The sequence below is a fragment of the Drosophila obscura genome, unplaced genomic scaffold (genome assembly GCF_018151105.1).
Source record: "Drosophila obscura isolate BZ-5 IFL unplaced genomic scaffold, ASM1815110v1 contig_186, whole genome shotgun sequence".
NCBI classification, from domain to species: Eukaryota; Metazoa; Arthropoda; class Insecta; order Diptera; family Drosophilidae; genus Drosophila; species Drosophila obscura.
Window position 1 is genome coordinate 4814157 of NW_024542774.1, and position 23353 is coordinate 4837509.

The 23353-nt window shown below is 44.2% G+C and overlaps 8 protein-coding genes across 11 annotated transcripts; 5 read left to right on the forward strand and 3 right to left on the reverse strand.

The window, feature by feature from the left end:
• Nucleotides 1-1473: 1473 nt before the first annotated feature.
• LOC111076387 (serendipity locus protein alpha) lies at nucleotides 1474-3968 on the forward strand. Its single transcript, XM_022370186.2, has 7 exons — nucleotides 1474-1671; nucleotides 1730-1909; nucleotides 1983-2306; nucleotides 2363-2681; nucleotides 2753-3460; nucleotides 3524-3625; nucleotides 3688-3968. The coding sequence occupies exons 1-7, from the start codon at nucleotides 1579-1581 to the stop codon at nucleotides 3735-3737; spliced, it is 1776 nt and encodes a 591-aa protein (XP_022225878.2). The 5' UTR covers nucleotides 1474-1578; the 3' UTR covers nucleotides 3738-3968.
• A 105-nt stretch (nucleotides 3969-4073) lies between these two features.
• LOC111076388 lies at nucleotides 4074-6777 on the forward strand. 2 transcript variants are annotated; one of them, XM_022370189.2, is made up of 4 exons: nucleotides 4074-4754; nucleotides 4827-4908; nucleotides 5613-5822; nucleotides 5898-6777. In XM_022370189.2, exons 1-4 carry the CDS (start codon nucleotides 4170-4172, stop codon nucleotides 6107-6109), a joined length of 1089 nt encoding a protein of 362 aa, XP_022225881.2. In that variant the 5' UTR covers nucleotides 4074-4169; the 3' UTR covers nucleotides 6110-6777. The 2 variants fall into 2 exon arrangements, with proteins under 2 accessions (XP_022225881.2, XP_022225879.2); XM_022370187.2 differs by having other exon boundaries at nucleotides 4824-4908; nucleotides 5898-6773.
• LOC111076386 (protein lines) lies at nucleotides 6242-10128 on the reverse strand. 2 transcript variants are annotated; one of them, XM_022370185.2, is made up of 2 exons: nucleotides 9647-10128; nucleotides 6242-9578 (listed from the first exon to the last, which is right to left on the reverse strand). In XM_022370185.2, the coding sequence occupies exon 2, from the start codon at nucleotides 9517-9519 to the stop codon at nucleotides 6886-6888; it is 2634 nt and encodes an 877-aa protein (XP_022225877.1). In that variant the 5' UTR covers nucleotides 9520-9578; nucleotides 9647-10128; the 3' UTR covers nucleotides 6242-6885. The 2 variants fall into 2 exon arrangements, with proteins under 2 accessions (XP_022225877.1, XP_022225876.1); XM_022370184.2 differs by having other exon boundaries at nucleotides 9643-10128.
• Nucleotides 10129-10787: 659 nt separating this feature from the next.
• Nucleotides 10788-13667, forward strand: LOC111076399 (glucose-6-phosphate isomerase). Its single transcript, XM_022370200.2, has 5 exons — nucleotides 10788-11264; nucleotides 11566-12148; nucleotides 12213-12452; nucleotides 12527-13055; nucleotides 13122-13667. Exons 1-5 carry the CDS (start codon nucleotides 11131-11133, stop codon nucleotides 13310-13312), a joined length of 1677 nt encoding a protein of 558 aa, XP_022225892.2. The 5' UTR covers nucleotides 10788-11130; the 3' UTR covers nucleotides 13313-13667.
• Nucleotides 13642-17053, reverse strand: LOC111076398 (WD repeat-containing protein 43). The gene is made up of 7 exons (XM_022370198.2): nucleotides 16711-17053; nucleotides 16122-16651; nucleotides 15582-16064; nucleotides 15397-15525; nucleotides 15179-15328; nucleotides 14041-14141; nucleotides 13642-13970 (listed from the first exon to the last, which is right to left on the reverse strand). Exons 1-7 carry the CDS (start codon nucleotides 17014-17016, stop codon nucleotides 13780-13782), a joined length of 1890 nt encoding a protein of 629 aa, XP_022225890.1. The 5' UTR covers nucleotides 17017-17053; the 3' UTR covers nucleotides 13642-13779.
• Nucleotides 14170-15168, forward strand: LOC111076401. The gene has a single exon (XM_022370202.2). It carries the CDS (start codon nucleotides 14234-14236, stop codon nucleotides 15140-15142), a length of 909 nt encoding a protein of 302 aa, XP_022225894.1. The 5' UTR covers nucleotides 14170-14233; the 3' UTR covers nucleotides 15143-15168.
• Nucleotides 17054-17460: 407 nt separating the features above from the next.
• On the forward strand, nucleotides 17461-19636 carry LOC111076400 (T-complex protein 1 subunit theta). The gene is made up of 3 exons (XM_022370201.2): nucleotides 17461-17625; nucleotides 17804-18834; nucleotides 18898-19636. The coding sequence occupies exons 1-3, from the start codon at nucleotides 17566-17568 to the stop codon at nucleotides 19445-19447; spliced, it is 1641 nt and encodes a 546-aa protein (XP_022225893.2). The 5' UTR covers nucleotides 17461-17565; the 3' UTR covers nucleotides 19448-19636.
• A 1884-nt stretch (nucleotides 19637-21520) lies between these two features.
• LOC111076402 (guanine nucleotide-binding protein subunit gamma-1) lies at nucleotides 21521-23205 on the reverse strand. Of its 2 annotated transcripts, none has more exons than XM_022370203.2 (2): nucleotides 23101-23205; nucleotides 21521-22340 (listed from the first exon to the last, which is right to left on the reverse strand). In XM_022370203.2, exon 2 carries the CDS (start codon nucleotides 22318-22320, stop codon nucleotides 22108-22110), a length of 213 nt encoding a protein of 70 aa, XP_022225895.1. In that variant the 5' UTR covers nucleotides 22321-22340; nucleotides 23101-23205; the 3' UTR covers nucleotides 21521-22107. The 2 variants fall into 2 exon arrangements, with proteins under 2 accessions (XP_022225895.1, XP_022225896.1); XM_022370204.2 differs by having other exon boundaries at nucleotides 21521-22506; nucleotides 23101-23195.
• Nucleotides 23206-23353: the final 148 nt, after the last annotated feature.

Sequence of the window (23353 nt, forward strand, 5' to 3'; positions counted from 1 at the left end):
AAAATGAAAAAAATGAGAGCGAAAAAAGAGAGCAACGAAATACAAAGAGAAACATGAAAAAGAGAGAATTAAAAAAAATCAGCGACCTTCTGCTGATTTCTGTGCGCCTGGTATCTCAGATTTGAATTTACCGTTTTTTGCCATTTGAGCGGTGGAAAGTGGAGGCAGAAAATGAGAAAAAGTAGATAAAAATAGGGAGCAACGAAATAGAGAGAGAAACACAAAAAAAAGAGAAATTAAAAAAAGCAGCGACCTTTTACTGATTTCTGTGTGCCTGGTATCTCAGATTTGAATTTAACCGTTTTCTGCCATTTGAGCGGTGGAAAGTGGAGGCAGAAAATGAGAAAAACTATATCGATAAAAGAGAGCAACGAAATACAAAGAGAACCAAGAAAAAAAGATAAATTAAAAAAAGCAGCGACCTTCTGCTGATTTCTGTGCGCCTGGTATCTCAGATTTGAATTTACCGTTTTTTGCTATTCGAGCGGTGGAAAGTGGAGGCAGAAAATGAGAAAAACTATATCGATAAAAGGGAGCAACGAAATAGAAAGAGAAACACGAAAAAAAGAGAAATTAAAAAAAGCAGCGACCTTCTGCTGATTTCTGTGCGCCTGGTATCTCAGATTTGAATTTAACCGTTTTCTGTCATTTGAGCGGTGGAAAGTGGAGGCAGAAAATGAGAAAAACTATATCGATAAAAGAGAGCAACGAAATATAAAGAGAAACAAGAAAAAAAGAGAAATTAAAAAAAGCAGCGACCTTCTGCGGATTTCTGTTCGCCTGGTATCTCAGATTTGAATTTAACCGCTTTCGGCCATTTGCGCGGTGGAAAGTGAAGTAGTAACTTGGTGCTATATTTGGTGAGTTTTTCAGACTGTTCATTTGCCGTGTCAACAGCCAGAGATATCGCCCTACCACCAGCAGCAAATTCATGAAACGACACATTAGCAGCAACAATTGAAAGCAAAATTACAGTTACAACAAGTCCTTAAACTCTAACAGCAATGGAAACACAAATATCCAACCGCAATATCAACAACAGCAGAGTCACCAGGAGACGATGGCGCGCCCACATAAGAAGCCTCACCAGCTATAAGAATGAAAAAAGCAAGCAAAATGATTGAATTGTTTTAAATCAGGCAAAGATTTTAGAGACGTGTTAGGAAAGAAATCTTGGGCGTGATTATTTCGAAATTATATTTGTTTGATATTTTCCTCCAATTAGCCAGTTAGTTATTCCTTTAGTTGGTATGTACTAAGTACTAGGTCCTCTGGCTTTTACATATCTCGTACTAAAAAGCGGAAAAATAAAACCAAGCGCCGTTAACTATATAAATTTAAAATATTTTAGAAACCACCTCCCCTCCAGTAATAGAAAGTTGTTAAAGTATACGAAAAAAATAGTTTATCAATGAACACAAAAATAAATATTTTGAAAATAACGAATACGATGCATGTGGTCTTATCGAAATGCAACAGTGTGTACCTGGCTTTGCGTTTTACGAGTGCCGCTTCAAAACAAGCCACCTTTCAAATAGATTGTATACCTTGCCTCAACTCTCGATTAAACTCTTACTTATGGAGGACCTGAAGAAAAAACTAGAGTCGTGTCTTCTTATACTAAACAATGGTGTTGAAGCCACTAGTTTTAGAAATATGAACTGGCTGAATGTACGGTAAAAGAACTTACAGTGTCAGAGAAGATATTACGATGGTTCTTTGTTCGCAGGATTTCTGTGCGGCTCTATTGGAATTTTCATCTGCTGTCCACAAATCTTTAAGCGATCGGAAGCAGAACGACAAAGGTCACGAGTCCGCAGAATTGGTTTGTCTTTGCCTAACTCAGATTATGGTGTGTGTGCGGCAGGTAGAGTGCACAATGAAACTGGCGTCTGGCTCTGCAGTTTCGGTAAATATCTCAACAAATCTCATATTTCTGAATCTTTTAACACGTTTATATATAAATTTGTTTGTTATGTTAGGCGAGCCACGTTTATTTCTTCGATCGCATACGCTGGTGCCTGCAACGCCTGTTGCATCTTTATTCGAGTGAAGAGTCTATAGATGATGGTCAGGGTCGCTCCTTCCTCAAGTTGCTAGACTCCACGTTGGACACGTTAGCTCTGTTCAGTTCAAACAATGAGGAAAACAGTGATTTGATGAACTTTCCGAATACACCTGCAGAAATCCTGGCCCTAAGCGCACAGCTGCGCATTAACATCGATTTGCTATTGGGCCAGACATTGGGGTTCGCGAATGTGGCCCTGCAGCAGGATAAAAGGGCACTAAGTGCCCTGTGCCAGAAGGTAGGCAGATCGATGTACCTTCCATTCCTTATTATACTTATATTTTGTTATTGAAGGTAATTCGCGAGCTCAGCGCATTTCAAAATGAATGCAAAGTCCGGAACTCGTCGAGCTCCAATCTCAAACTTAAGGCCATGACACTGGAACAGGCGCTTTATCAGCTAGAAGATTTCATCAATGATGCCTTGCTGCGTTTGGTGTTCACCTGCTTTTTGGATTTTCAAAAGTTCTCGGTGGACAAGATACGAACCCTTTTGAGGAGCAGTTCGGATGATGAAGCTATAGCTGATGAATTCATTGCCGATTTCGATGTGAATATCGATCGAGCCACCCAGATTGGTATTTTTGCAATTGCCTTTGCCCCCAACTTGAAAAGTATGCGATCCTTGAATTCCGAATATTACAAATAGAAAAATGCGCTAATCTCATTCAATATTTTACCGCAGTGAAAACGATGATGCGCAGCTGTCTGGCTTCCTTTGAGTCGTTGGACACTAGCCTGATACCTTCCCTGCAGGCCATCGGTTCCGACCTGCACTCGGAGGTTTTGGAACAACACTTCGACGAGGAAGTGTCCAAGTTTAAGGCTGCGCTACAGGAGATTATTGACAGTCGCGCGTTTCTTGGCTGTTGCTTGGAGATCCTCACGGCAGGCATTAGTGTGGCCGAGAAGCACTACGAAAAGGGCGCATTGGAGGACTTGCTGCAAATGGCTCTGTTCGTGCTGGAGCATTTTCAAGTGGAAGTCAATCGAACGGTTTTGGCTGAAACGAAGCTTCAGATCGGGCAGGAGTACTTGCAGCAGTTCATACAAATAATACGCGAGTGCAAAGCCATACTGATGTGTGCGTCCCAGGTGGAGCAGAAACGTATCATCAAGCGCTTCAAGATACTGCGGACGGTTTTGCGCAAGCTACATGGCTGTATCGGAGCTTCAAGTCATCGTGAAGAAGGACCGAACTCCTTGGAATCTCATTTGATGGACGAAACCCAAGCAGAGCTGATTGAAACCAGCTTTTCGGGTATTGCGACGACCCAATGCAGCATCCTCTACGACACAGTGCGTAGGAGGAGATTGGCTAGAGCCCCCGAGACAAAGCCTAAGGAACGTAATCAGCAAAATCTAAAGTCAGTTAACTATAGTGTGCGGCGCCGTAAGTAGAATTGCTAGAATTATAAATTATGAAATTATCTCTAAAACTTGTGCTAATTTGCAGGGGAAAGTCTGCGCACTGTGATGTTTAAGCGACAAAATATGGCGGAAAGCAAAAGAATGTATACCACAATCAGTAACCAATCTACAAACCTACAGATAACAGGTAAGTCGGACATGCTTACTCGAATTTATTTGAATACATGGCTAGTTAAAACATTATTCTAGATATACTCGAACAACTTACTGGAATGTCAACGGGTGTCTTTCAATGCTGACTGCGCGCATCTTCCATTATCAGATTGTAAATAACTAAAAATAGTTTTAAGCACTCCATAATCGAAGCCCCACGATTTGAATTAACGTACATCAGAAGCTAAATGCCATTGGGCAGGTGCGACAAGTACAGGGAGACATACACACGCAGATATGTATGGTATTTTGGTGGTGGAGAGTGTGTTAAGAGAAACAGTTCTTTGGCTTTTCCAAAAATAAAGCAATACATTAAGTTAAATACAAAGTAAAAATTACACTTGGTGGTGCAACGGAGCAGCAGCCTTTTTAGGCATCTGTAGGCCAGCCAATTCCAAAATGTGAAGCCGTGTGGCAGTAGTAGTCCCTATCGATTTTCCAACTCGAACAGAAGTACGACTTTAATCACTAGCAGATACATACAGCTATTTGAGTGATACATGGTTAGACGTTAGACCATGCAATCACAATTCAGCGACAAGTTAATTTCTGAGAATGAAGTCGAGGCCCCGTCCACGGCCAGCGAAGTAAGATACAGCGGTCCAGGCAAAGGCGATACAAACAACCACCATGTGGTCCCGCTGGGAATCCTCATGGTACTCTGCACAGTGTATCTCGTGGCTGTTGGGGCCCAACGATACTATTTCGAGCCCGGCGTTGCTGCCCTCGACCTATACAGTTCCGATGTTTCTCTCGACGAAGGCTATCCGGAAACTATTGAGGACATGCCAGTAAACTACCTGAGATGCGCAAAGCTGGAAATCTTTGGAAAAGAAACCGCACAAGATAGTGACAGCACTCCGTCTGGCAACCAAATGGCCAAGCCACCCCAGTCCAGGGCTGGCAAACGAACTAGAAATGGACCAGCTGGAGGCGGTGCTAGTAAGCGTCCTCGCGGGGGTAAAGCTGTGGAGAGCAACAGGAAAAAGCAGGAGCAACCCAAGAAGAGCAACACAGCAGAGCCCATAATATATCTGTTTGCCCTGGTCTTTATTTATCTGCTGCTGAAAGCTGCATCCGACATTAATCAGCACTACAAGTCGGTAAGAATAATACATTCTGATCCTTCTACTAGATGTGTTTCAATTACTTCTGATTCTTTTTATAAACAGCAGAACAAAGGTGACAAACGTTTGCGCCGTTGTTCGTTGCAATCCTATGCACAAATACATAAGCAGGATCGGAGGGCCTCAAAAGGTATTTCTCCAAAAACTTTGCCAAAATTTTAGGGGTGTCATGTAACTCGCTGGGCCGGAGATTACACAACAAACAGTTCAGGTTAATGAGGGAACAACTTAAATATCTAAATGTACTCTACTCTACTCGTATTTATTACTACTATTTGTGTACTTAGTAAACTTTCTGTACTGTGAAGCACTTGTCCACTCATATATATACATACATATGTATGAGAGATATCTTTCTGACTGTTTCAGAATAACAAACTCTTTATATATTGTATACTTTTGATCTCTACAATCCTTCAATGGCACCTCTACTATAGTGATATATGTATTTATACTATCGTGTTGATGTACGTTTATGTATGTTTTTGAATCGTCCTCACACTATGCCTATCTTCCACTCCTGCTGTGTGAAACTGTACTGAATGTAAGATATATGTATCTATTAGATTACTTGCTGGCATACTCTGTCCTACGTAGTACTATACTATATATGTGTATGTGTGTAATCGTAAAATAAATCAAATACTGTGCGCTTCCTGTGATCACTTTACGAATATGTAGCCATGCCCAGCTTGCGTTTTATTTAACTTTTCCCATGGGTGTGCTACTGTTACTGAAAACATTTTGCTGATCTATGAACTGATCTGACACTATCTGATCTTCACTTTCTGCACGCACAACCGCTCTTTCATCACGCCACGCCTTTCATCACAGTACTCGAAGAGTCACCGATTTTCCGGCGCAGGCACATACTATTGGGAGAGGTGCGGGCCTCGTCGGTCGATCGCTATAAGTACACACTGAACGAGGAGGGAACCCACACCGTGTGCACCCCGCGGACACTCTATCATCAGCACAGGGCTCCAGCCGCATCACCGTTAGCATACAGACCGGCAGGAGATCGAGATTCTGCAGCACGCACTGGTAAACGCACACAGTTACAGTCACGGTATGGTATGTCACGCAAACAGCTCTAAGCCAAACTGTTTTCTCCCTCAGAGACGCGCCAAAATCGCCGCTCATCCGTCCCCATCAGCATAGACTATCAAACAGTTCATGTATCAAATATCAGTCCATATACTTCCGAATTGGCCAGACGCGGCTCTGTTATCAGCCTCACAGGTCCGAATCAGCCAAATGTAGATCCAAATGCTGTGTCCAGTGGAACACTTGATCCGAAACGTCGCGTCCGCATGATAAATCGTCATTAAATCCAGGATTCATTCAACTCAATCAATCCTTCAACAACGATCAACAAGACAATCAAATCAATAGAAGACAACAGACGACAGTTTTTTCCCCATAATAATTGGATAAATCATTGTGTCATCATATGTTTGTTGTTGTTCTTAATGCGTTTCTTTTAATCAGTTAATTAATTCATTAAGCTATAGTATTATTCAAGTATTTTAAAACGTACCCGCCCATGCAATCGGGAGACACCAGAATTTGTACACACTTTTCCCGTATTGCACAAGCGGCGTGCGGCAGAACGAGGAAAATGTATTCCCATCCATTATGCCGATTTCTATGGTACATTATTCTACTTAAGGCAAGATTAAAACCATCTTAGGATAGCGTACAGCGTATTTTGGAGCTCAGTACCTACAACATTATCATTAACTACGAACTAACCTACAATCTTGTGATGCTCATTGCAATGACAATTACATACGTTTATGTATCTTCGAAGCGGATGACAGGGTGTAAGAAAACATTAGTTACATATTTATACTCGTATCGTATTGGATTGTTGAGTCGGAAACTTTATTTTGGAGATAGAGTAATGGAATTTGGCCTGCAATCAGCAGGGGCACGATGTGGCTTAGATCTAGTACACTACAAGGATATTCTACAAGGATTCTTCTTTATCGAATTTTGCGCTAGCTTCTCCTATTATATTAAATTTTAAAATAAATTACGTATTTTAATTGCATGTGGTTAGACAGGACTGGACAGGACAGGGTGCTATTCCATTCCGTTGCATTTAACTAAGCTCGTTGCCCTCGTAGAGACTCTCGCAACTCTCCAGCAGGCGCAGCACCGGCGATATGTCGTACGGGTAGAGCTGGCGGGAAACTAGGCGAGATATCTGCAGGCGCAGTCGGATCAGCACGCCCATGGCCTCGTCCAGCATGGCGTTTCCCATGCCAAAGCTGTGGCAGCTGTGCACAAACATGGTCCAGTTCATGCGGATGTACTTGAGCAGGCGCAGCAGATAAAGCAGGAAGCAGGTCTCGTTGCTCACCAGCAGATCCAGCAGCAGGTCCGAGCTATTCGAAGTCATCTTGAGGAACTCCAAAAACGTATACACAGGATTCAGCATGGCCACCAGTTCGGGAAAGGCATTGTTGCGAAAGGAGATGCCCGACGTCACGTCCAGGGTGCAGACCATGGCCTCGATCAAGTGATCGTCCTGGTCATCGAATAGGTGAATCAGGATCTTGCTGAAATGACACTCCGGGTGGAACTCCAGGGTCTGCTTGATGAACGTCTCCAGCTTGCTCAGCACATCCCGAATGGAGCGCTCAATCAGCATCATGTCCTGGAAGGCATCGTAGTCGCTCGAGTCAATGGACGAGTCGGACGAATCGCTGCGTATCTCCTTCACTGTCACCGCAATCGACTTCAGCACCAGCAGCACCATCTTCTGCAGCAGCGTCTTGTCCATTTCTATTAGGTCAAGCGGCGGCATTGGCGCTCCATCCTCGCCGGCATCCTGCGGTGCAAGATCTGCGGACCGAGCCATTATCGATATGGCGATAGCCCCATTCGCATAAACGAGGGGTGTGCCGTTGTAGCCAATCAGGCTGACCATATTGTCCGGCTGGCGTCGCGGCAGGGATTCGAGTATGCGAAACCCACGGACATGGCACACGATCTGGTGGGCCAGCTTGCAGGTCTCCTCGGGCAGCATGTCCTGCAGCGCTAGCGTGGAGCCATAGCACAGGGCCTCATTGAACAGACACAGCATTTGCTTGTACACGGTGCACGACAGACTGTGGTTGAGCAGCAGCTCAAACTTGTCCAGCTGGGCGTAGTAGGGTCTCGTCTCGTCAATGGATAGATTGGCCTTCACCGAAATGATGTTCTCCCAAAGCTGTAGGAAATTGAGAACGCAGTGCTCCGCCGTATCCTGGTGGGTTGGAGCCATCAGCTCCGACATGTTCTTCACCAACGTAGGCCACTTGTGCTCCAGTTTCTGTATCGTGATGCACTTCAGATGTGTGGTGTCAAAGCTCTCGGAGTCGGTGAGAGTGACCACGTGACATCCGCCGGGAACAGATGCTGGTTGTGCGGGATGAGGGCTAATCGTATCATCATCGTATAGGCCGCCGTTTTGCCTGCGTCTCTCCGTCTCCCTATCTCTGCTTTCTGGCTGCCTCTCGGTCTCGCCCGCTGCATCGTCTCTAAACTGTAGCGCAAAGTAGTTGGTCGCCAACGGCTGATCCTGCACGGGGAAGTGCATATAGCTCACAGCGGCGTCTGCTGGCAGGGCCATAGACGATGCAGCAGCACCAGCAGCACTCGTGGTCGTCATCCAGTCATCGTCTAACGGATGCGTCTCCATATCCTTCCATTCGACGATGCGCTTGATAATGTCCAGGCTGAAGTGGATCTTCTGCACCGCCGCCTGGTCGAGATGCTCGAAGTTGAAGAGTTGGTCAACGATTTTCTGCAACCACTCATCGTTCAGTTCCTGTTTGGCAATCACCAGAAATGCGGCTAGCACACGTCCCGCCAGGAATTGCACATAGGAATTGTTGTAGCCCGCCAGCACGATGATCTCGTCGATAAGCTTGTTGTCGTTTCGAATCAAAGCATCGCACACGTCCATTATTCTCGTACAAATGAAGCCCTTGGCATTCTGCTTCAGGTATATGTCGAACAGCAGCTGCAGATTGGACAGGAACTGCAGCAGCTTGTTGGTGGGCCACTCCCTAAGGTAGGCGATACGTTTCTGGCCGTTTGTGTCTTGCGAATAGTGCGACTGGAACGGCTTACGAAGTGTTCGCTCCGAAACGCCACACAGGCACTGGCGCGTCAGCGACTGCTCGAATTCCAGCATATCATCAATCGATGAAGATGCCGACGCAATGCAGTTGCTCCTATTGCTAATATTACTACTACTACTGCTGCTGGTGGTGATGGTCAGCAGATCTGGCAGTTTTGCGGCGCGATCCACTTCGTCCTTTGTGGCCTCCGGTTCGGTTTGCAGCTCGGATTGTGGCAAGATATTGTGGACTAAGCTCTGTACACTGAGCAGCTGCGCATAGGAGGCCGCCCGGGAGCTGCATGGCGTCGCTGTGGGTGAGTTGTTGGTGCTGCTGGGCGTTGACAGCGAGTGTGTGGAGGACGAGGAGAGCGATGAGCATAGATGATGATTCTTATTGTTGTTGCTATTGGCATCGAGGGCATCCCGCCGATCTAAGATGTCCGGCGGTGACGGTGGCGGGGGCAATGACTTGGAGCCAACTTTGATTTGTTTCTCAATTTTCTGTCTCTTGGTCTGCGGCTGTTCGTTGTGAGCGACTGTTGAGCAGGGACAAGCATCGGCTATGCTGCCACTTGAACCACTGCCAGATCCGGCTCCAGATCCAGCTGCAGATGTAGTGTCCATGTTCTTTGACGTACCCGACGTCTTTGGAATATTTTACTGGATAATGCTTCACGTGCCCGCTGTAAGTTATAAGTCCGTTTAGGCTATAAAATCAAAGCAGCAGCACGAATCGAATCCACATACATACGAACAAGTATTCCGATTTCGTTGGCGTTGCACTGCCACAGCCCAAGCCAGTAACAGCTTCCGTGCTACGCGCACACAAGGTTACGTGTGCAGAGACTCTGTTCCTTGGTTGGAAATGCTCTTTTCTACCAGTTATGCCTGTTTATTCGTGGCAGATGCAGTCGATATACCTGTAGCCAGGTGGGCTAATGGCTTTTCCTAACATTTTATACGACCACAATATGTTTTATACACACTTGTTGCTCACTTGCCACTGGACATGCCAATGTTTGTATTAGTTTCACTTCACTCTCTCGCCTAGCCGATTCGTTTGCCAGTGTTTCACTACAGATTGCGATGCGCACGGTTGGTCAGAACATCTAGCTCCTCTTGTTTATGTGATTTGCACCAGTTTTATTTTGTTTTATTATATTTTTGTTGGAAAAACAACTACCTCTCTTTCTGGTTAAAGTAGCGAGCGCGTCGCCATCTTTTAGGCAGTGTGACCGCGGATTTTAAGATCAAATATACCGTCCAAACTCAGAATTATACCGAAATATACCATCTCAATTTCAAAATGTACCGTAAATATACCGAAGAAAATATCGAACTTAACCCACTTAACACCACTCTATTTGAACAGTTGAGTTGAACACTTTGAGTTAGTTTGTACATTCTTCTTTTAGATAAATCAAATCAACTGAACTGCATTAACTGTTCAATTATTGGATTACTTATAAAAATGGGTTTAAACAAACACGGCCAACGCATAAAACGGTTTTAGCTACGAGCATGGACATTTGTAAACCCTATTTCCTTAAATTAATATTAAATTTCAGGTAAAAAAGTACGGTCCAGTGGCTCAAATATTTAAATAGAGGCGTATTAAGTGTTAAGGGTTAAGTTCGTTTTTGCTCGGTATACTTTTAACGCAAAAATGAGCAATTTCCCATCGAAGCTATCGGTATCAAGAAAAAAATGAAACTATCAATGAAAAAATGAAATGCGTTTCGTAGTTGCCATCTTGGCGGAAAAAGGAAATTACAATTTATTTAATTCACAAAAACGATCATTAACGATCACCAAAGGTTGTCAAATTACAGAAGTAAATTCAAAATTGTAGGTATTTCCGAATACAAATCCAATCAATTCGATTTGATCTGCAAATCAAAACAAATGCTTGGCCGGCGACCTGGCAACTCCGCGTCTTGTTTTTCATTTGACATTGAAGGAATTTTTGACAAATTCCAGCGGTTGCCGAGAACGAAAAGGACTTTGGAAAAATTGCTGCGCGGCTCAGTACGTAATAATTATAACGGCGAAGTTGTGGACCTGTGTTCCGGAACTATACCGGATCCATAGAAAACAGAACCTGTGTCTAGTGCCAGGAACAGTAACAGCTGTATTTAAGTGAAGTGTCGCGATTTGCTCTTGCAGTTGACTTTTGTTTTTTGCGACTTTAAGTTGTGTTAACGAGACCCCACCTCCCAACCTTCCTAAAGAAAAATGGCTGGAACCCTGCCCGCTCTAAACGAGGACCCCGCTTTCAAAAAGCTTCAGGAGTACTACGATGCTAACCACAAGAACATTATTATCAAAGATTTGTTTGTGAATGATCCAAAGCGGTTTTCGAAGTACAGGTGAGTGGGTGGCAGAAAGGACAAACCTTTATGTATCTATATGCATAACGAGGGAGTATACCAACAAGTTTTTATGCATACATACATAAATTGACGAGTATGTGTATGCATACACACTTTCATAAGCATGTGTATGTATGTACTTTTACTTTCATCATCGAATGTAATGTTTCAAGTTCGCTCCCGACGCGTTTGTCCTTGCATAAGGTCAAAGTAACGACCTTTGCTTGTATCACTTGTCGCTTTTGCTTTGAGGTCAAGTGATTTTCCATTTAAACGTTTACGTTTACATTTTTATCAGCCTACGTCTGCGTACCCCAAATGATGGCGAGATACTACTGGACTACTCAAAGAACCGCGTCAACGATGATGTGTGGCCCTTGCTCATCGAGTTGGCCAAGTCGCGGAGAGTGGAGGCGGCCCGCGAGGCAATGTTCAGTGGCCAGCACATCAACATAACCGAGAACCGAGCCGTATTGCACACCGCGTTGCGCAATCGGAGTGCGGACCCGGTGCTGGTGGATAACAAGGATGTGATGCCAGATGTGCGTGCCGAGCTGCAGCACATGAAGGAGTTCACCAACAAGGTCATCTCTGGAGTGTGGCGTGGAAGCACTGGCAAACAGATCACCGATGTGGTTAACATTGGAATCGGTGGCTCCGACCTGGGACCCTTGATGGTCACCGAGGCGTTGAAACCCTACGGGAAGGGCTTGTACTCCCATTTCGTGTCCAACATCGACGGCACCCACATGGCGGAGGTTCTGAAGAAAGTCAACTACGAGACAACATTATTCATTATCGCGTCGAAGACCTTCACCACTCAGGAGACCATCACCAATGCGACATCGGCCAAGTCCTGGCTGTTGGAGCATACCAAGGATGTAGGTGGATTGCCGTTTCAGTTGTTTGAATTTATTTTAGATTTCCCCCATTTTGCGCTTCTAGGCGGATGCCGTTGCCAAGCACTTCGTGGCTCTGTCGACCAACAAGGAGAAGGTCACTGCCTTCGGCATCGACAGCGCAAATATGTTCGGCTTCTGGGATTGGGTGGGAGGACGCTACTCGCTCTGGTCGGCCATTGGGCTTTCCATTTGCTTGTCCATTGGGTTCGAGAACTTTGAGCAGCTCTTGGATGGTGCCCATTACATGGATAATCACTTCAAGTCGACGCCATTGGACAAAAATGTAAGTCAAGATTTGTGTGGAATATTTGTGAGCGACTCATACCATGTTGAAATATTTGGTGGTATGGTTTTCAGGCCCCTGTCATTCTAGCTCTGCTTGGCGTCTGGTATTCGAACTTCTACAATGCTGAAACGCACGCCCTTCTGCCATACGATCAGTACTTGCACCGCTTCGCCGCCTATTTCCAGCAGGGTGACATGGAGAGCAACGGAAAGTTCGTTAGCAAGTCGGGCAAGCCAGTTAAATATAGCACTGGTCCGATTGTGTGGGGCGAGCCTGGCACCAATGGCCAGCACGCCTTTTACCAGCTTATCCATCAGGGCACTCGCCTGATCCCATGCGACTTCATTGCCCCCGCCCAGACGCACAATCCCATTGCCGGCGGCAAGCACCACAAAATTCTACTCTCAAATTTCCTAGCCCAAACGGAGGCTCTAATGGCCGGCAAGACGGCCGATGAGGCCAAGCAGGAGCTTACCAAGGCCGGATTGTGCGGCAACGAGCTGGAAAACTTGCTGCCACACAAGGTGTTCGCTGGCAATCGGCCGACGAACTCAATTGTGGTGAAGAAAGTGTCACCATTTACACTGGGCGCATTGATTGGTACGTTTGACCGAATTGACTTTCACAACATCAATTAATCAACATTTAAATCATTTAATTTTTCAGCACTCTACGAGCACAAGATCTTCGTGCAAGGCATCATTTGGGACATCAACTCGTTCGATCAGTGGGGCGTTGAATTGGGCAAGCAGCTGGCCAAGGCGATCGAGCCGGAGCTCGACACTTGCGTCGAGGTCTCTTCTCACGACAGTTCCACGAACGGTCTAATTAATTTCCTCAAAGCAAACTGGAAGTAAATTTGTTCGACCATTTGCTGACAATTAAAATAAAATGAAAGCGCTCGCGCGAACACACCACACACACACACACCTATTAGTAGTTACTGAGCTGTTATTGGATGAGCTTCTACTTATGTATACTCAAACTACCTACAGAATAGAAAAACCGAACCCTGTTCTTGGCACAATATTCTACCATATTATTATAGATTGGAAATGGAAATGAAATGTTTACGTTTGCTTGCTAATGACAAAATCTCATGTCGGTAATTAGAAAATATAATTGGCTCCCTATTTGTTGTTGCACGTAGTTACTAAACACAAAGAAAAATAAAAATTGCATAGAATTCAGTGTGGAAAACTGTTTGGAAAACTACTCTAGTTTAATTGGTTCGGCTGGGTTGGGTTTGGGGTAGGACAAAAAAGAAATTGCATTGGTACCTAACATATCGCACAGAGGAATAAACTAATCCGTTGATTCTCGCTCAATCGCTGTCGCTCAGATCGTCATCGTCGGAGCCTTGTGTCATTGCCAGATCCTCCTCATCGGCCGCCACGTCATCGTCTGCTGCCAGGTCATCGTCCGCAATACTGTTTGAGCTAATGTTCTGATCTTCTAGGTCGCTCCAGTTGCTTTCACCCTTTGCGCTGTCACTGAGCGCGTCTGCTGGATCATCTGAAGAGCATAAAGATTGATTTATACGATACGACTGGACTGCTAGTGCTATTAATTGCATAATACTGACCTTCCTCTTCTTCGTCCACAATTAAAACGTTGCTTTCATTCAAATGATTGTCTGCATTTCGTTTCATTTGACTTATGATCAGGTTGACGCGACCAGAAATTCTAAACGTAGACAATATAGAAATCCGAGTTGAAACAGTATACATTTAAAATATTTTCATTGGAATCAAAAACGACACCAAATTTAACAAAAAATGGATAATAACCCCGTCTCGGACTCGGATCTTATTGACCGCAAATATTCGCAAGCCTCTATTCTGATGAGATCGCGTCGATTGAAAATGACTTCGGACAATGAAAAGTCGGACGGTTTAAACGCGCTCATTGTGCCCCCCATAGCTGAGGTCGAAAGCATCGCCAATGCAGTGGCCCAATGCAATAAGCCAGTTTGTGATGACGCCGACATGCAGTGCATCATGGACTTGGTGGACTCCACTCTTTGCGAAGCCCTGACCATAGTGCAGTCAGATCCACGGGGACTGTTTTGCTACAAGTTGCCTGACACACCGAAATGCGCTGCCGCCAAAGTGCCTACTCTGGTCGATATTCTGACGAACATGGAGGAAAATGGCCTCGCCACTTTTGCCACAACAGTGGCAGTGAGTGATTATGGGCCGAGCTCGGGCTCCAGCGGATTGCTTCGTAAACAGACAACTATTGGGACATTCGAGTACAGCACGGTACTTTCTGAGATCCAGGACTTTATTGGCCAGTGGCAGCTGTCGCCGGACACAAAGTGTGCGGTTCTGAGCAACCCCATTCAGCACGATATTCCCATTAAGGGAAAAATCTACTTTGTCGATGCACATTTCTCTCGGCCGACGCCACGTTGTCCCAACCCGCTGGCTGTGGCAAAGGTGCGTTTCATCATAACAGTTTCAAAGGTCCTGCAGAAGCACTATCCAGTGATGATCACATATCGCTTTGAGGGCTACAACACTCTGTACTACGCGGTGGGCGAACGTTCGCTGAGCTCTTTAACTTTTCAAAGATTCTACATTGATACCATTCTACACACCAAGTTGGCCTTTTACGCTGAGGTCTGCGAATGTCGCCACGGCACTGTCGAGAAGCCCAAGAAGTCCAAGAAGGGCAAAACCTGATGCCAATAAAACTTTCTCGATTTACCAAATACTTACTGTAATGCCTCCGAAAGACAATGCATGCGTTGCTCCGCCACACCTAGGCAAATTCCCAACTTTTCGCGCAGGGCCTGTTTGTCTTCAGACATCAAAGCACTCGTGTGCGTGCAGGCCAGTATTTGAAGCCAGCGTAGGGCAGATGTAACACTGTAATTTATGGAACCATTTAGGTAAATCTCACATTCAATGTACACGCAACTAGGAAATGCACTTACTTGGCATGCTTTCCTTGTATAAGTATTGAGAGTTCGTTCACCAAAGGGTTGACATATTCGAGCGGCAGGCGGTCCAATGTCAACTGTATCGTCTCCGTATCATGTGTACTGAGGACTGCGTCAATCATGCTAAAAAGGAAGACTATTAGGTGGGCTCTTCGGCATAAAATAAATCAGCATCGTACGCCTGATCCTTGCTGTGCAGCGCCTGCATAAGGAGCTGTGTCTTGCTTTGTGTCTGCAGTTTTCCAGCACCCAGTTTGTTGGCCTTGATCTGCAGGTGCTGCAAGCGCGCCTCCATCGGAACGTCATTTTGCACTTTCTTCTGGGAAATCGGCAGAGCACTATTGTACTCGACAATCTTCTGACTCACTACAGGAGTGAGAGTTTTTTGGGCGACCTGCGAGGCCTGCACTTTGCCCTTCTTCTTGGCATACAGTTTCTTCGGGTCGGCGCGAACGATAACATTCAATTTCTCAGCATAGTTGGGGGTGAAGCGTTCAAATTGTATTTGTTTGCGATTTCCGTAACCAAACAGAATCTCGTGCGACCGATTTGTGTCGGTTACAAAGTGAGAGGCCAGAGCATGTATGGGCTCGACAGTATCGGCGCCATCTGAAACGATTTGCAGCGATGTCTTCGGCTTCACGAACTTTTCGGCGGACAAACTGCGATGGTAAAAGCATGAATTATGTATTGTTTCTGAAATGTCAATGGTTTTTTACCTATTCACATTCAACAGATATATGTGTATGTTGCCGTTGCGCGTCACACTCGCCACCCGCAGCTGTCCGTCGTCGTGAACCTCGCTGGACAGACAGTAGGCCAGATCCTCCATGAGCAACGTGCAGGAAGACGCCTTGTTTTTGCCCTTCTTCTCAATCTTCCAGAAGCAAATGACTCTCTCCATTCGAGCTGTGGTCAGCACGAATTCAGCATTGTCAGTGCCCACAACGCTGCTGATGGCATTAACCTCGCCAGAGTGCCCGGTAAAGGTTTCAACCAACTCCTTGGTATCAACATCATAGACCTTCAACTGGCGTGAGCCAACTGCTAGGGTCCGGCTCTTTGGGAGATACACAATGTTTCGTGGTTTCTCGGGTCCAATCTGCCAGTCGCTGATGCAGCGCTCTTGCTCAAGCGACCAGACAAGCGCCCGGCAATCGACTCCCACGGTATACAGATGCCCCGCATTGTCGTACACAATCGAGGTGACTGGTCCGTCGTGACTGTCGCCACTTAGAGTACGTTCAATCTGCAATGGCACGAGAGCATTACTGGGTTATGCGCTTCCATGAACTAATCGATTCTTACCTTTCCCTCGGCCAATGAATATATAACTACGATGCCTTTCAACGTGCCCAAAGCAATGTAGAGTTGGTCGCTGGCCGCATCTTGGGTCGGCAGACTCTTGCGCGACTTCTTGGGTCGCGTCGCGGCCACCAAGACCCACGTGAGCGCTGTGCAGGGGCCGGATACCTGCAGGTTCGGGGTGAACTCCTGCTTCAGGGTGTTTGTTTCTGTGTTCCATACTCGCAGTATTCCCAGCTCGTCAACAGAAGCAAAGAGTTGACCACCATTGGGAGAAAACCCCAACACGTGCTTCTTGCCTTGCGACATTGTTATTTTTCCAAATCTACGTATTTGCGGCAATGGGGCTCTTATCGATACCTATCGATATAATAACGGAATATATCGCTAGTCACTATTAAAAGTTCCCAATTCAAATGGTAATGCGAAAACGCCCAACTGTTCAGACAGTAAGCTTATTCTAATAGTATTTAAACTTCACTAATTTCATTCGGGAATAATATGTGTTCTTAGGTACAAACTGTCAACACTTAATGAAAGCTGTGACTCAAACGCACCAAATATGGTCTAAATCAGATTCTAAAGCCTGCAGAAGCGTATTTTAAAAAAAACTATAGCGAATACATATATAAGCCATTTCCCACAATCTCTATTTTTCTAGATAGCCAGTCTAATAATGTCATAGCACCTTTATAAAGATCCGATAGATTCCGATTGAACTATTATTTGCTCTCATCGCTAGCAACATCGATACATTTGGTCCAGAATATTCGCCGACCGCCGTCAAATTTGAGGTTAGACAAACTCTTGCTGAAACCCGACCGACCTGCTGTGTGAAATTGAAATCTGTGTATAAAAATGGCTTTATCTGTACCAAAAGCACCCGGAGTATCGCAGATGCTAAAGGATGGCGCACGGGTAAGTGTAATATGAAGGATATATAAGAAATGGCCCAAATAAACTCCGATTCCATTGAAATTCTGTGAAAAATAAAAACATGCCTTCTCGGGGAGGCGCGTGATTAGTCATCGCCATTGCAAAAGTCATGCATTTTCTGGAAAAATGTCTGAAATGATAATTTGTCTCGTATCCTCAGATGTATAGCGGGCTGGAGGAAGCCGTCTACCGCAACATTAGTGCCTGCAAGGAGTTTGCTCAGACAATGCGTTCCGCCTACGGCCCCAATGGCATGAACAAAATGATCATCAACCACATCGAGAAGCAGTTTGTGACCAGCGATGCCGGAACCATAATGCGTGAGCTGGATGTTGAACATCCTGCCGCTAAGCTGATCGTTATGGCCAGTCAAATGCAGGACGCTGAGGTCGGAGATGGCACAAACTTCGTTGTGGTGCTGGCCGGCGCTCTGCTCGAGTCTGCAGAGGAACTGCTGCGTTTGGGCATCACCACCGCCGAAATAGCCGATGGCTATGAAAAGGCACTGGAAAAGGCACTCGAAATTCTGCCCAAATTGGTTTGCCATAAAATTGAGGACTATCGTAATGTTGACAAGGTTAAGGATGTCCTTCGCACAACCATCATGTCGAAACAGTACGGCCAGGAGGACTTCCTCAACGACCTGGTGAGCAAGGCCTGTGTTTCCATATTGCCTAACGAGGGCACATTCAACGTGGACAACATTCGCATATGCAAGATCCTTGGCAGTGGTCTGCACAAGTCGGAGGTAGTCCGCGGAATGGTTTTCAAGCGCTTCGTGGAGGGTGATGTCTCGTTTGCCGAAAAGGCCAAGATCGCCATATTCTCGTGCCCCGTTGACATTATTCAGACGGAGACCAAGGGCACAGTATTGATTAAGTCGGCGGATGAGCTCATGAAATTCTCATCTGGAGAGGAGAGTCTGCTGGAGAACCAAATCAAGGCTATTGCCGATGCTGGTGTAAAGGTTATCGTTGCCGGTGGCAAGGTTGGTGACATGGCCTTGCATTTCCTCAACAAATATGGCCTCATGGCTGTGCGTTTGAACTCCAAGTTCGACTTGCGCCGTTTGAGTCGTTCCGTAAACGCGACAGTTCTGCCGCGCATTACCACGCCTAGCCAGGAAGAGTTGGGCTACTGTGACAAGGTGTGCATTGAGGAGCTAGGAGACACGACAATCGTGGCATTTAGGTGAGTAATCCCATTAAATACGTTGAATAAAACAGTCCAAATAAAGTGGTGTTTTCGTTTCAGGAATGAGGGCAAAGACTCGCGCATTGCCACAATTGTGATCCGTGGTGCCACAGACAACTTCATGGACGACATTGAGCGCGCTTTGGACGATGCCGTGAACAGCTTCAAGTGCCTGACACGCGATGGACGCTATCTGCCAGGAGCCGGGGCCACCGAAATTGAGCTGGCCACCCAGCTGTCTGCGTATGCTGACACTTTGCCCGGCCTGGAGCAGTACTCTGTGCGCAAGTTTGCCAACGCTCTCGAAGTCTTCCCCAAGGCCCTGGCCGAAAACTCTGGATTCAATGGAACCGATGCTGTCAACCTACTGTATTTGGCTCACAATTCCGAAAGCGGCAAGAACATCGGCTTCGACATTGAAGCGGAGACGGCGGGCACAATAGATGCGACGAAGGCAAAGATCTTCGACTTGTACCAGGGAAAGTTCTGGGGCCTCAAGTATGCTGTTGGTGTGGCCACAACCATCTTAAAGGTGGACCAGATTATCATGGCCAAGCGTGCCGGAGGTCCCAAGCCGCGTCAGGCTGCCGGCAGTGATGATGAGAGCTAAGCATCTCCCTTAACATCTAATATACTACCCCTAGTTTCTCCCGCTCCTACAAAAAAAGCTTCACACACGACTCGCCGTGGAAATTATAAATTTCATTAACATCTCTCACACACTCACATGCCTTCACTCACTCACCTACATGCACACACACAGTTTCTTGTATTAATAAACGTAACTTACGAAAACTGAGACAATTGTCTTTCATTATTCAGGAAATAAAACAATTTTTGGTTGTGTTTTCGCACCAAACCTGGTGCCTCCGCTAGGATAACTCATCTATGTTAGTTTCCGCATTTTTATTTTTGGAATATAAGCAAACGATTAATTGTATTGTTCATTTGAGTTGATTACAATAGATATTTCAAATGCTTATTTGCAGATACATTTCAATAATATTTGTGTGGGACATTCAGCAAACGTCTCCCATCATCCCAGTGCGGAGACAGTGCCGTCCCAAAATATTTGTATTAGTTTTCGAATAAAATACGATCTCGTTGTCGCTTTTCAATTGAAGTGAATAAAACTTGTTAAATCTTGTGATATCTGATTCGATGTACATGCTCTCGACTAAAATGCTTGTGCTGGTGATTCGTTATTTTTGGTTACCTTTTAGTATTAATAGTGGTAATAATTGCACGAGGGGTATGCCCATAGCGAACGGAACGGGCACGAGCCCATCCGTGCTCCAATGGATGGTTCGTTCACCTCTCCGCCGCAGCATACCTCCTGGCTCGCCCTAACAAATGAAAGTATATTTTAAAGAATAAATATCTGAATGCAAAGTTTTCGGCAAATCGAAAATTGTTCTGCTAGATGTCGGAAAGTATGTGTGGGCTTCTAAACCAACTGCAGTTTTGATCTGAAGGCCCCCAAACTAAAAATTCTCAAAATCCATCCGAATGCTAATTTTGTGCCACATTTTGCTGTTTGCTCACGACAGCAAACTGTGGCTCAAAATCTCGGACAAAGTTCTCAAACAAAATGCCTCTGCAAAAATGTGTGATTCTTAAATTAACTCTGCTCTACGATTTTTCATTATCAACTAAAGTCACCGCCAATTTATAACTATTTAAATGCAACACTGGAAGAACCGACCGATTAAATTATATAGTTGCATCATTTTCATCATCACAACCCGTCTTCTCTCTGTCTGGAGGCTGACCGATTGTCACGATGAAAATCAACACATATATTTTTTTTTGTATCTAACATGTACGAGTATGGTATGTATGATATGTGATACTATTTATGTATACGCGTGCCTTCCTAGCTGAAATCTCATTACTATTCATTCCAATACCATACAAATATGCCCATTGCCACGTTAGAGAGTATAAAAATAACATTTCTCCTGTGATTACTTTGCGTTTCATGCTAATTACATTTTAGTATATTGCCCGTATCTCAGTTATTTCTATGACAATGAATAGATGTGGATGTGGTTGTCTGTAGGAAATAATACAAGTGTTATCAATTTAGAATATTTTCACAGAGTATTGGAAACAAAAATCACACATTCTTTTCAATTGTCATTTTCGGTAAGATTATCTTAAAATGCAGAAAATTTACGAATTATTGCCTGGTTCAACTGAAATTAATTATTGTTCTAAAATACAAATACAAATCTTTAATTTTCATTGGATATTGTGTGAATCAAAATGGATAAACTACGCTAGAGAGAGTTAAATATTGGATTTGTTCCATTCTTTGGTATTATATGCTTGCTGCCGTTACTACAGCGGTTCGTAATATATTTGGACTAAGAAAAACTTGATAATAAACGCACTAAAGTTTGCGATAAGTTCAACTAGCTTGTGGGTTTGTTGCATTTCTGCTAATTTTAAAGCTTTTAAAGTAATTCGATAATATATTTGCGTATATTTAGCTTTCTTTGTTTGTTAGTAGTTTCCATGATCCAACCATTGCAATATGGTCTGGTGGTCAACGAGCTGCGTGGCTCTTTTTCAAAATACAACGATATTCTCTTCATTTCATTGTTGTAGATGTCTTGTCATTTATCAATATTCAATAAATATAACAGATATTTCTCGAAATAAGAAGCCAAAATATATGTATCTTCTGTTGGGTTTACGTTTATTGATAAATTTGTTTGTCGGATTATGATGATAATAGGGTATATAGATATATATATGTGTGTGTTTCGGTTTAAACTTTTAGTTTAGGTAGTTGTAGTAGTAGAAGTTGTAGTAGCAGTAGTAGATGCTATAGTCAGCGCATTGATTTTCGTAATAGTTGGGATACTCGGGTACCGAACAGCATTACTATTCGCATAGAGACAACTCTGATATATCTTTGGGACAAATGCTTCGATTATGAATTTGGAATCTTTCTGTGGGCTTCTGTGTATAAACTTGTACACCTGTTAACGTGAATGGTACATATTGATATATCGTTATATATTATTCATAGCAATCGTAACTTTATATATTGCTTGAGACAATTTGTTTTGTTGTTATAGTTTTTGCACAAAGAGAGTATATTGAGATATATTGATCCAGGTGGCGTTGACTGGTACTGGTGTCATTATTACACATATACATATTTATCCATCTTTCTAAATTAAAAATAACCTATACGATCTGCATATTAATGCAGAACTCAACTGCTTCCGCCTTCAATCGCCAACTCCAATCTCCTCCTTAAAGAACGGTGCATGAGGACTTTTCACGGAATGGATTTACCTTCTGGCTGGTGAATCCAGTCAAAAGGTAATCCTCCTGCTCGTGCTCCGTGATGTACTTCATCATTTTGGCGCACGACTCCGAAATGGTCTGCCGTTCCATAGACGCCTCGCGACGCAGCTGGTCGACGACAATTCGCTGCTGTTGTAGAGATGATGACATTACGTCCATGATGGCTGTCTCGGATAGGCCTATGGTTGAAAAGTTTCTCAGTGATACTGTGATATGCAATTACAAGGGTGGGTGGGGATGGTTGTGGTTGTGTGGTCTGGATAAGGTTAGCGAGTTCAAAAGCTCTGCTCTGATTATTTCTGTAGGGATGTCGGTTTGGTGTTTTGGATGATTCTTAATTGTTCGCTGGAAATAATAATAAAAGAAGTGCATTGCAGCATGGTAATCGTTTAAACATTTGTTTCAATTGTGTGATTTCCACACCAGTACAACATTAAACAAGCGACAGCGACATTTACTATAGATATTCTGTTCTGCAGAAAGACACAGCTTGGAAGGGAGTTAGATAGGAGTTTCAGACATTCGAAAGAGAAATAGATAGATTAGTGAGTCACACTCGTAGATACACATGTAAATTAGGGGATAATCACAGCGCGACATATGGTATGAAAACGTGAGTAGGCATAGTTTAATCGATCGATAATTAACCGAAACCTTGACTTCTGCACAGAGCAAGAGCAAGGTTTTGTTTAAATTATAGGAGGAAGAGAGACGGTAGCATAACATAACTTTGAAAGGATTTTGCAATAAATAAAACTATATATATATATATTTTTTTTTTTTGCAGCTATAAAGTACACATGTGCATACATACATACAGATGTATGCCCATATGATTAACAGATTTTTCCCGACACAGTAACAGAGTTAGAAGTAAGGAATTTAGTTAAATGCACACACAACACACAACTACAATTTCATGAAACTAGTTTTATTTACCAGCTTTGTTGTTTTGTTATATATTTTTCTTTTTCCGAAACGCAGCAGAGATACACACCCAATAGAGGTGTCAAACCATCGAGGGCACTATCGATAGTATCGATATTTTACTGCTAGCCTCTACTATCGATGGTTTTGCGACTAGCATGATAGTATCGAGCTATAGTCGTTGCGCTTTTGATATGTTTGGATTGGCTTCTATAAAATACGAAGACAAATTTGTAAAAAAATCGACAGGTGGCATCTAATTTTT